Source organism: Boleophthalmus pectinirostris, unplaced genomic scaffold (assembly GCF_026225935.1).
Source record: "Boleophthalmus pectinirostris isolate CB_2022bp ecotype Guang Dong unplaced genomic scaffold, ASM2622593v1 HiC_scaffold_14, whole genome shotgun sequence".
In the NCBI taxonomy this organism is placed as follows: domain Eukaryota; kingdom Metazoa; phylum Chordata; class Actinopteri; order Gobiiformes; family Gobiidae; genus Boleophthalmus; species Boleophthalmus pectinirostris.
In genome coordinates this window covers 35,674,469-35,685,858 of record NW_026571047.1, presented here as the reverse complement: position 1 = coordinate 35,685,858, position 11,390 = coordinate 35,674,469, and the positions used below count along the sequence as shown (strand labels likewise).

General features: G+C 45.4%; 2 protein-coding genes across 2 annotated transcripts in view; one reads left to right on the top strand and one right to left on the bottom strand.

Moving 5' to 3' along the window:
• Nucleotides 1–474: 474 nt before the first annotated feature.
• Nucleotides 475–7,334, bottom strand: LOC110166053 (uncharacterized). The gene is made up of 3 exons (XM_020931253.2): nt 7,209–7,334; nt 5,516–5,652; nt 475–1,308 (listed from the first exon to the last, which is right to left on the bottom strand). Exon 3 carries the CDS (start codon nt 1,299–1,301, stop codon nt 645–647), a length of 657 nt encoding a protein of 218 aa, XP_020786912.2. The 5' UTR covers nt 1,302–1,308; nt 5,516–5,652; nt 7,209–7,334; the 3' UTR covers nt 475–644.
• Nucleotides 7,335–8,568: 1,234 nt separating this feature from the next.
• Nucleotides 8,569–11,390, top strand: part of ankrd22 (ankyrin repeat domain 22) — a 13,818-nt gene continuing 10,996 nt past the window's right edge. Inside the window, exon 1 of the mRNA XM_055149956.1 lies at nt 8,569–8,781. Within this exon, the coding sequence (XP_055005931.1) occupies nt 8,761–8,781 (21 nt within the window). The 5' untranslated portion in view covers nt 8,569–8,760. The remainder of the gene's footprint in view (nt 8,782–11,390) is intronic.

The following is an 11,390-nucleotide window of genomic DNA, read 5'->3' as shown; positions in this document are numbered from 1 at the left end:
TAGTCCAGGTGCCCTCCTGTCCTGTTTCAGTCACATGTTTCACACACAAACCCTCAGACTGAAAACACTCTGTTCCACCTTGTGATGTCATCATGTGGTGATACAGGAACTGCTCCACTGTGTTTTTAAACTCCACACACCTTCACTAGAACCACTGCAGTCCTGGAGTCACTGATCTCGACTGAACTAAAGGGAAAAGGAGCTGAGAAATTCATGACATCACAAGGTGGAGCAGAGCGTTTGGAGCTTTGCAGATGTAACAGACTCAGAATAAAGATTTACTCAAACTGAGATGATTAAACCTCAGACTCTGTGTGATATAAAACCTGAAACTGTGCAGATGCTTGGAGAGTCAACTTCAGGCTTTGACCTGTGACCTCCTCTGTGACCTGTGACCTCCTCTGTGACCTCCTCTGTGACCTGTGACCTCCTCTGTGACCTCTGACCTGTGTTACACAAAATGCACACACACTCTTAAGTCTTACATTTATTTACAGACATTTGAAAAAGTCTCAAAAAGTGGAAACATCAGACACCAAAGAAGTTTTACGTCTCCAAAAGTGTAAGAGATCGTTTAAGCTGAAGCAGAAGGTGAAAGGAGAGAAGGCCTCACAGAGAATACCTGATTCTGGGTTTACAGCGACTCACATAACAGCATTTCTGGACTGTGACATAAAGTGGAGCTCCACCTGAACATCCTGCACCAAGTCCTCCAGACGACTGAAGACACGGCTGCACTGAGCACTGACGTCCTGAAGGCTCTGGAGAGAGGAGGCCTCATTAATATCATCGATCAGTTTAGTGATGAGTTCCTCCATCTGCTGCAGCTTCTCAGTGTTCATCTTGTGTCGGGAGAAGAACCCTCGAATGAACTTCAAGCCCAGACGCATGGTGTTGATCTTCTTCTTAAACTTTCTCAGCAGCACCCTCATCCGTTTCTGATCTTCTCTGTCACGTCTGCGGTCTCGCTCATAAACCTCCTTGACGAAGTGCTTCCTTAGGAACAGCCCCACGCCCACCCCGAGACCCACTCCAACGCCCACCCCGACAACCCCTGCGACAGGACCCAGCTTCAGCCCGGCAACAACACCCGTCCCCACTCCCTGCACAACTGCTCTACCACAGGCATCATGAGCCTCCCTCCCCTGTTCCTCTTTGCGGTCACAGATGTCGTCTCTGATGTTCTTCAGGTCTTCATCGATCTGATCCAGACGCTGTTTGTGGCTCTGAAACTGAGCGGCCAAAGACTCAGCTTCTCCTGAACCGACCAGTGACCTTATGAACATCCTGGACGCCGCCATGGAGCTTCTGTGTGGAGACAGAGTCTGAGTGAGGTTAAAGGTGAAGGACGTGAAAAGAAGTGACTTAGGTTTAGTTCTAAGTTACAGCAAAACTCACGAGACCTTTGTGTTTGAAACATCAGAAATGATCTACTTTTATTATTCAGTCATAATTAATAAAACATTTGTTGTGAAAGTAAACTGTTTATTTACTGACCGAGTTACACAGAAGCATTTAAATCTAAAACCTGTAAACGAGTGTCGCCTCCTGCTGTTTACAGATCAGAGCTCAGAGAAACTCCCAGAGTTTTCTCAAGTTCTGACGTTCTGTGTCGAGTCTAAACTGACTCTGTGACACGTCTCACACATCCAAGAGAGTGGACAGGTCCAGGAGAGTGGACGTGTCTCATGCAGACCAGGTCCAGTGAATTGGACGTCTGAAGTTATTTATATATAAAATAGAAAGTTTAGGCCCAAACTAGAACTTTGTGGAATTCCACACTCAGATTTAGAGTTCGGCTAAAGCTCCAGCCTGAGTGAATAAAGGCTGGAAATAAAAACTGTGGGTTTACGATGTGGAGAACCTTCTGTAAGTCCTGTTCTTCTTTTTATCAACTATTGGAGATCAGAGTTTCTGTTTCTGTTCTGAGCCAAACGTGTTTGATGAGACCAGTTTGAGTCCAGACTCACTTAAAGGTGCAAAGTCACACAAAACTAACTTGGACCAGAACATGGTCTAAGATAGTTTTGTGTGACTTTGACCATGTTCTGATGTTCTGATGCTGTTGTGTTGTTGTTGTGTTGTTATTGTTCTGTTGTTGTTGTTGTTGTGTTGTTGTTGTTGTTGTTCTGTTGTTATTGTGTTGTTGTGTTGTTCTGGTCACACTCAGAGCTGAACTTGTGTTTGTTTGTTTCTTTATTCTGAGTCTGTTACATCTACAAAACTCCAAACACTCTGTTCCACCCTGTGATGTCATCAGGTGAACAGCTCCTTTTCCCTTTAGTTCAGTCGAGTTCGGTGTTTCCACGACTGAAATGATCCAGAGTCGTTGAGTCTCTGTTTGTCCCTGAGCTTCAGATCAGAGTCTCCTGAGTCTGACCACATGTTCCTCCAGACACACACACCTCTGTCCCTCTGTCCCCTGTCTGTCTGTCTGTCCCCTGTCTGTCCCCCTGTCTGTCCCACTGTCTGTCCTGTCCTGTCTGTCTGTCCCTGTCTGTCTGTCCCCTGTCTGTCCCCTGTCTGTCCCACTGTCTGTCTGTCTGTCTGTCCCCTGTCTGTCTGTCCCCTGTCTGTCCCCCTGTCTGTCTGTCCCTGTCTGTCCCCCTGTCTGTCCCCTGTCTGTCTGTCTGTCCCCTGTCTGTCCCTCTGTCTGTCCCCTGTCTGTCTGTCTGTCCCTCTGTCTGTCTGTCCCCTGTCTGTCTGTCCCCTGTCTGTCCCTGTCTGTCTGTCTGTCCCCCTGTCTGTCCCTGTCTGTCTGTCTGTCCCCTGTCTGTCCCCCTGTCTGTCTGTCCCCCTGTCTGTCCCTGTCCCCTGTCTGTCCTGTCTGTCTGTCTGTCTGTCTGTCTGTCTGTCCCACTGTCCCTCTGTCTGTCCCTCTGTCTGTCCCCCTGTCTGTCCCTCTGTCTGTCCCTCTGTCTGTCCCCCTGTCTGTCCCTGTCTGTCTGTCCCCCTGTCTGTCCCCCTGTCTGTCTGTCTGTCCCCTGTCTGTCTGTCTGTCCCCTGTCTGTCCTCTGTCTGTCCCCTGTCTGTCCCCTCTGTCTGTCCCCTGTCTGTCCCTCTGTCTGTCCCCCTGTCTGTCCCCTGTCTGTCCCTCTGTCTGTCCTGTCTGTCCCTGTCTGTCCCTCTGTCTGTCCCTGTCTGTCTGTCTGTCCCTCTGTCTGTCCCCCTGTCTGTCCTGTCTGTCTGTCCCTCTGTCTGTCCCTCTGTCTGTCCTCTGTCTGTCCCACTGTCTGTCCCCTGTCTGTCTCTGTCTGTCCCCTGTCTGTCCCTCTGTCTGTCCCTCTGTCTGTCCCCCTGTCTGTCCCTCTGTCTGTCTGTCCCTCTGTCTGTCCCTCTGTCTGTCCCTCTGTCTGTCCCCCTGTCTGTCCCCGTCTGTCCCTCTGTCTGTCCCCCTGTCTGTCCCTGTCTGTCTGTCCCCCTGTCTGTCCCTGTCTGTCTGTCCCCTGTCTGTCCCTCTGTCTGTCCCTCTGTCTGTCCCCCTGTCCCTCTGTCTGTCCCCTGTCTGTCCTCTGTCTGTCCCCTCTGTCCCTCTGTCTGTCCCCTCTGTCTGTCTGTCTCCCCTGTCTGTCTGTCTGTCCCCCTGTCTGTCCCTCTGTCTGTCCCTCTGTCTGTCCCCCTGTCTGTCCCCCTGTCCCTCTGTCTGTCCCCCTGTCTGTCCTCTGTCTGTCCCTCTGTCTGTCCCCTGTCTGTCCCCTGTCTGTCCCTCTGTCTGTCCCCTGTCTGTCCCTCTGTCTGTCCCTGTCTGTCCCTCTGTCTGTCCCTGTCTGTCTGTCCCTGTCTGTCCTCTGTCTCTGTCTGTCCCCCTGTCTGTCCCTCTGTCTGTCCCCCTGTCTGTCCCTCTGTCTGTCTGTCCCTCTGTCTGTCCCTCTGTCTGTCCCTCTGTCTGTCCCCCTGTCTGTCCCCGTCTGTCCCTCTGTCTGTCTGTCTGTCCCTCTGTCTGTCCCCCTGTCCCTCTGTCTGTCCCCCTGTCTGTCCTCTGTCTGTCCCCTGTCTGTCCTCTGTCTGTCCCCCTGTCTGTCCCTCTGTCTGTCCCTCTGTCTGTCCCCATCTGTCCCTCTGTCTGTCCCCCTGTCTGTCTCTCTGTCTGTCCCCCTGTCTGTCCCTCTGTCTGTCCCTCTGTCTGTCCCCCTGTCTCTCTGTCTGTCCCTCTGTCTGTCCCTCTGTCTGTCCCCCTGTCTGTCTGTCCCCTCTGTCCCTCTGTCTGTCCCTCTGTCTGTCCCCGTCTGTCCTCTGTCTGTCCCTCTGTCTGTCTGTCCCTCTGTCTGTCCCCCTGTCTGTCCCTGTCTGTCCCTCTGTCTGTCCCTCTGTCTGTCCCTCTGTCTGTCCCTCTGTCCCTGTCTCTGTCAGAAGAAGGGAGGTCCATGTTACTGGCCCTGGCCCTTTGATATTTGTTTAAAGTGCTCCCGTTCTTCTTTAATTGCTTTTGATTGCGCATGATGCTCCCGGTCCGTGAGCCCTGGACCCGGATGCGCGGGAGTACCCGACGTGGGACGGAGGCTGGCGTCGCAGCGCGTCAGCGATTGGCCCTTCATCCCTGCGCTTCCACCAATCGGCGGATGACACCTGTGGGGGTGTGCGGGGGATTGAAAAGGGACCATCTTCCGCCTGCTCGAGGCGGCTGATCACTGCGGCCAGCTCGCCACTTTTGTTTGATGTTGGGTTGTCTCTTTGTGTTATATTGTCGGCTATTGCCTTGTTTAGTTCGTTGAGACACCTTTTTTGTTCGCAGAAAACTTTGAGTTAGATTTGGTACTTTGTATTTAGTTAGGGCTCTTTAGTTTATTAGATTATTTTGTTTAACTCCCATTTATTTTTCACCTTAATTGCCTGTTTTTTTTTTTGTCTTCCCTTACACTGTAAATAATAAATGCACAATTTTTTGTTAAACCTTTAACATCCTGGTTTTTTTTGTTACTTCCCTTTCTCCCCGAGCAAAGGGGACGTAACAGTCCATTTCCTGCTTCCTGCATTTTTCTTCATAATTGTGTAAAAGGCTGAAGCAGAAAAGAGGAGGAGGAGGAGAGACGAAGAGCAGAGCGGCTGAGTCCATCGTGAACTTTTCACACTGCAAATTTCTCCAGGATTGAAAAACTTCTCTCAGGTTTTTTCATCTTGTTTTCAGATTTATGATTTAGTTTCTGACAGAAACTGTCACAGATTTTTCCTTCATGACTCGACTCATCAGAAAATCTTAATGAGGCAATAAATGTTTAAAAGAAACGACGATCCACTGAGCAGAGTTTCCCTGAAACTGAAACATTTCACCTTTTTAGATTCAGTCAAAGATTTACTCCAGACTCCAGTCTGTTTGTCTCTAACTTCTATAAACGTATTTCCAGCCCCTGAGCTTTGAGCACAGACGATTATTTTCAGAAACGTGTCCAGTAAAATGTTCTTCTGCAGGACAGAACATTTAAAACTTTAAATCATTTCCTGATCGATTCAAGTGTTTAGATTTTACACTGAATTAAACGTTTGTGTCGTGTAAAAGTGAAACAAAGAAGAGTCTTACCTGAGTGTGAGCAGAGACGATCTGAGCGCTCAGACGCTCCTGCACCTCATCAGGACTCTCACCGACCAATCACAGAGCTCCAGCCCCACAGGAAGAGACAGCACACAGGGAGGGCATCTGACACACAGGGAGGTCACCTGACACACAGGGAGGGCATCTGACACACAGGGAGGGACCTGACACACAGGGAGGTCACCTGACACACAGGGAGGGCATCTGACACACAGGGAGGTCACCTGACACACAGGGAGGGCACAGTAAACCTGTTTCTCTTGGCTGTGAGCAGGTCACATGGTTTCACAGAATCAGTCTCGCTTACAAGAGACAGTTTGACCTGAAGAGACCTGAGACCAGACAGAGGACATATTCAACTGTCCAACAAGAGCCAACGTGTCCAACATGTTCATGTGGGTTTTTGTTGAGGAACAGAGTCAAAACATGAGACAAAATCTACGTTCAGACAGCAGGGCTTAACGCTCAATTCAGATTTTTTTGTGAAATCCGATGTTTTTGCGAGGTCGTTCACATTTCCAATTAAATGTGACTTGTATGTGACTCCAGTGTGAACAGTAAAAGGCCCGAAAGTGTCCCGCATGCACATTGGAGCACACGACGTCAACCGCAGCGAGCGTCTCTGTGTTTACACAAGTTGTCCAAACATGGACGCAGCATCGAGCACCTGGAGATTTTACAGTTCCGGTTTCCGCCTACTTCAGCGCAGAATAGTGACGTTTGTGTCTTGTTGATAACGTGTAGGTGGATGAATGCACTTTGGCCGTTCAGACTGAAGTCACATGTCAAAAGATCAGATATGTATCAGTTTCAGGAGCACAGATCCAAGTGTCCTGGGTCACATTTGAAAAAATCGGATCTGTGCCATTCAGACGTCATTAAAAGATCAGATACAGGAACATAGAGACAAAAAATCGGATTTGGGTCACTTCAGGTGCATCTGAACACAGCCAAAGAGACAATGTCTCTTTAACTTTCACTTTGGGAACAAAATACAACGTTTACAACAAAGTTCCACATTTGAGTTTGTCGGAGCAAAATCATCAATGAAACAACAACTACAAATATAATGAAATAAAAATAGATAATAAACGACAGAAGTCAGGATGTGGTGAAATGTTCTGCCAAAGATGTTCATTTGTTTTCTTACGTCCTTCAACTTGTTGGGTTCTTTTTCAAGAAAATACAGTCACGTGTTTTTACTTTGTGGACAAGTTTCTGCTGCTTCATCCTGGACAGTTCTGAAGATGAAGCAGCAGCAGAAACTTGTTTTGTCTTTAAAAAGAAAAGAAGAAAACAAGTTAAAGTTAAATGTTCTGTTCAAACAGAAGTGAAGGATTCTGGGAGGATGAGTTCTTTGGCCGGCGGACATGTTTGTAGTCTCAGTTTGCTGAAGGTGTTTTTGTGTTTTGTTGTACTTATACTGTAGTACTGTGGTACTTATACTGTAGTACTTATACTGTAGTACTGTAGTATCTATACTATAGTACTTATACTGTAGTACTGTAGTACTTATACTATAGTACTTATACTGTAGTCCTTATACTGTAGTACTGTAGTATCTATACTAAAGTACTTAGACTGTAGTACTGTAGTACTTATATTATAGTACTGTAATACTGTAGTACTTACACTATTATAATATTTATAATACTGTACTTATAGGTACGATTAGACTCACGTCACACAGAGTTTCTTGTTTGTGGCGCTTTTCATTTTACAGGGAAACGATCCTCAGATGAAGAGATGAGTTGAAAATCTTGATTTAATTGTAATGTTGTTCATTCGTCTTCAAGAGAAACAACTGCACCAAAAAAGAATCAGAACAAAGAAAACAGAAACAGAAAGGTAGATGAAGAGTTTTTGACAGAAATGACGAAACAAACAACTTTAAATCTGAGTCAAAAAAACTCGATTAAAATTCAAATATCAAGAAAAAAATACAAGAAATAATAAGAACTAATTTACCCAAGACATGAGTAAAACCAGAACTAAACCAGAACTAAACCAGGACTAAACCAGGACTAAACCAGAACTAAACCAGGACTAAACCAGAACTAAACCAGAACTAAACCAGAACTAAACCAGAACTAAACAGAACTAAAGAACTAAACTAAACCAGGAACTAAACCAGGACTAAACCAGAACTAAACCAGAACTAAACCAGGACTAAACCAACTAAACCAGACTAAACCAGACTAAACCAGGACTAAACCAGGACTAAACCAGAACTAAACCAGGACTAAACCAGAACTAAACCAGAACTAAACCAGGACTAAACCAGGTCTACAGAGACAGAGCAGGTTCTTGTCTCATCCTCGGGTCTTTAGACAAACGACGTGAGTCTGAGGCTAAAACCAGAAAAGCAGAAAATCAGAGTCTGAAAGTTTCAGTGTTTGTTTCTGTGGAGCAGCGTTTCATTTCCATCAGTCTAAATGTTTCAGCTCGGCTCTTTTGTCCAGGTCCAGTTTCACTTCAGCTTCAGTCAGAGACAAAAATATAAAAGCCGATCTGCTGAACGGCTCTTTCAGATGAACCGACACAAAAGATCCGGATCTCATAAAAGAACCAAAGTCACATCACAGGTCTGGATCAAGAGCAGACCGCGCTGCCGCCTCCTGCCGCACCCTGCCGCCTCCTGCCGCCTCCTGTCGCCCCCTGCCGCCTCCTGTCGCCCCCTGCCGCCTCCTGCCGCCTCCTGCCGCCCCCTGCCGCCTCCTGTCGCCTCCTGCCGCCCCCTGCCGCCCGCATGCGCGGCTCTGGTTCTGTGTTTGTCAGTGTAAAGTCAATCAAACTGATTTGTCTTTGTATCAGGTCCACAGTGAAACTAACAGAAGAGTCTTTGTGGACCTGGGCTCTTTCACACGACACAGATCTGCCCCAGGACACGATGTGCTGATAAAAACACACAAATACAACCAAAGATTCAAGCTCTGTGGATTTTAACGGGGACACGCGCCTCCACTCACGTAGAGCCTCAAAAAACAGGACGGATCCTATTTTCTCAAATCTGCGCGCGCAGGACGCGCCGCTCCACACGCGCGTCCCGCGTCACTTTCAGTGTTTTCTAAAAGTGACGCGTCCAAACGCTGCACTTTTTACGCGTGCGTCGGGCGAAACGCGCGCGCAGTGGAGCCAGGCTCTTATTGTGAAACCCTCGTGTCCCGGAAGTGCGTTACCTGTGCGCGCGGTCAGCGGCTGTGCGCGTGCGTCAGGTGAGAGGAGCTCGCGCCATGGGGCTCGTGTACTCAGAGGTGAGGCTCTTTTATTTACGCGCCGCTTTTTACGTACAAGAAACGAGCGCGCGCGTGCGCGTACGTAAGGTCCAGAACCAGACCCAGACCAGACCGAGACCAAGACCGGGTCTAAGGAGGGTTCAGAATGTGACATGTGAATGTGCCCTGGTTTAGTTCTGGTTTAGTCCTGGTTTAGACCTGGTTTAGTTCTTGTTTAATCCTGGTTTAGTCCTGGTTTAGTCCTGGTTTAGTTCTGGTTTAGACCTGGTTTAGTCCTGGTTTAGTTCTGGTTTAGACCTGGTTTAGTCCTGGTTTAGTTCTGGCTTAGTTCTGGTTTAGACCTGGTTTAGTCCTGGTTTAGTTCTGGTTTAGACCTGGTTTAGTCCTGGTTTAGTTCTGGCTTAGTTCTGGTTTAGACCTGGTTTAGTCCTGGTTTAGTTCTGGTTTAGACCTGGTTTAGTTCTGGTTTAGACCTGGTTTAGTTCTTGTTTAATCCTGGTTTAGTTCTGGCTTAGTTCTGGTTTAGACCTGGTTTAGTCCTGGTTTAGTTCTGGTTTAGACCTGGTTTAGTTCTGGTTTAGACCTGGTTTAGTTCTGGTTTAGACCTGGTTTAGTTCTGGTTTAGTTCTTGTAGCACGTGCTGTAGTTTTTATGTAAATGAAAAGAGGAAGAGTCAGAGATGAAGCAACAAAATGTTTAACCACAGAACACAGAGTACTACAAATACTACTACTGCTACTACAACAAATACTACTACTACTACTGCTACTACAAATACTACTACTACTACTGCTACTACAACAAATACTACTACCACTACTGATACTACTACTACTGCTCTCTTGCTCCTGTTGTCAGTTGTTTGTGTCGGGGTTTTGTCTCTAAGGCTCCACATGTGGCCCACAGCTGCAGACCTGGACCAGACCTGGACCAGACCTGGTTTAGACCTGGTTTAGACCTGGACCAGACCTGGATCAGACCTGGTTTAGACCTGGTTTAGACCTGGACCAGACCTGGATCAGACCTGGTTTAGACCTGGTTTAGACCTGGACCAGACCTGGATCAGACCTGGTTTAGACCTGGTTTAGACCTGGACCAGACCTGGATCAGACCTGGTTTAGACCTGGTTTAGACCTGGACCAGACCTGGATCAGACCTGGTTTAGTCCTGGTTTAGACCTGGTTTAGACCTGGATCAGACCTGGTTTTTGTGTTTGTCGTGTTCTTTTGCTCGTGTCACTTTATCTCGTTCTTGTATTTGTTACTTGTAGTAGTAGTATTTGTATTAGTAGTATTTGTAGTAGTAGTAGTATTTGTAATAGTAGTATTTGTAGTAGTAATAGTATTTGTATTAGTAGTATTTGTAGTAGTAGTAGTATTTGTATTAGTAGTATTTGTAGTAGTAGTATTTGTATTAGTAGTATTTGTAGTAGTAGTAGTATTTGTAATAGTAGTATTTGTAGTAGTAATAGTATTTGTATTAGTAGTATTTGTAGTAGTAGTAGTATTTGTATTAGTAGTATTTGTAGTAGTAGTATTTGTAATAGTAGTATTTGTATTAGTAGTAGTATTTGTAGTAGTAGTAGTATTTGCTGTAGTAGTATTTGCAGTAATAGTAGTATTTGCAGTAGTAGTATTTGCAGTAGTAGTAGTATTTGCAGTAATAGTAGTATTTGCAGTAGTAGTATTTGCAGTAGTAGTATTTGCAGTAGTGATAGTAGTATTTGCTGTAATAGTAGTATTTGTAGTAGTAGTATTTGCAGTAGTAGTATTTGCAGTAGTAGTATTTACAGTAGTAGTATTTTCTGTAGTGATAGTAGTATTTGCAGTAGTAGTATTTGCAGTAATAGTATTTACAGTAGTAGTATTTACAGTAGTAATATTTGCAGTAGTAGTAGTAGTATTTGCAGTAGTGATAGTAGTATTTGCTGTAATAGTAGTAGTATTTGCAGTACTAGTATTTGCAGTAGTAGTATTTGCAGTAGTGATAGTAGTATTTGCTGTAATAGTAGTATTTGCAGTAGCAGTATTTGCAGTAGTAGTAGTATTTGCAGTAGTAGTATTTGCAGTAGTGATAGTAGTATTTGCTGTAATAGTAGTATTTGCAGTAGCAGTATTTGCAGTAGTACTAGTATTTGCAGTAGTAGTATTTGCAGTAGTGATAGTAGTATTTGCTGTAATAGTAGTATTTGCAGTAGTAGTATTTGCAGTAGTAGTAGTAGTATTTGCAGTAGTAGTAGTAGTATTTGCAGTAGTAGTATTTGCAGTAGTAGTAGTAGTATTTGCAGTAGTAGTATTTTCAGTAGTGATAGTAGTATTTGCAGTAGTAGTATTTACAGTAGTAGTATTTGCAGTAGTAGTAGTAGTATTTGCAGTAGTGATAGTAGTATTTGCTGTAATAGTAGTATTTGCAGTAGTAGTAGTAGTATTTGCAGTACTAGTATTTGCAGTAGTAGTATTTGCAGTAGTGATAGTAGTATTTGCTGTAATAGTAGTATTTGCAGTAGTAGTAGTCGTATTTGCAGTAGTAGTAGTAGTATTTGCAGTAGTAGTATTTGCAGTAGTAGTAGTATTTGCAGTAGTAGTAGTTTTGCAGTAGTAGTATTTGCAGTAGTAGTAGTAGTATTT

Excerpts from the sequence above, each read along its gene's own strand:
- LOC110166053 (XM_020931253.2), bottom strand. The coding sequence starts at position 1,301 with ATGGCGGCGTCCAGGATGTTCATAAGGTCACTGGTCGGTTCAGGAGAA.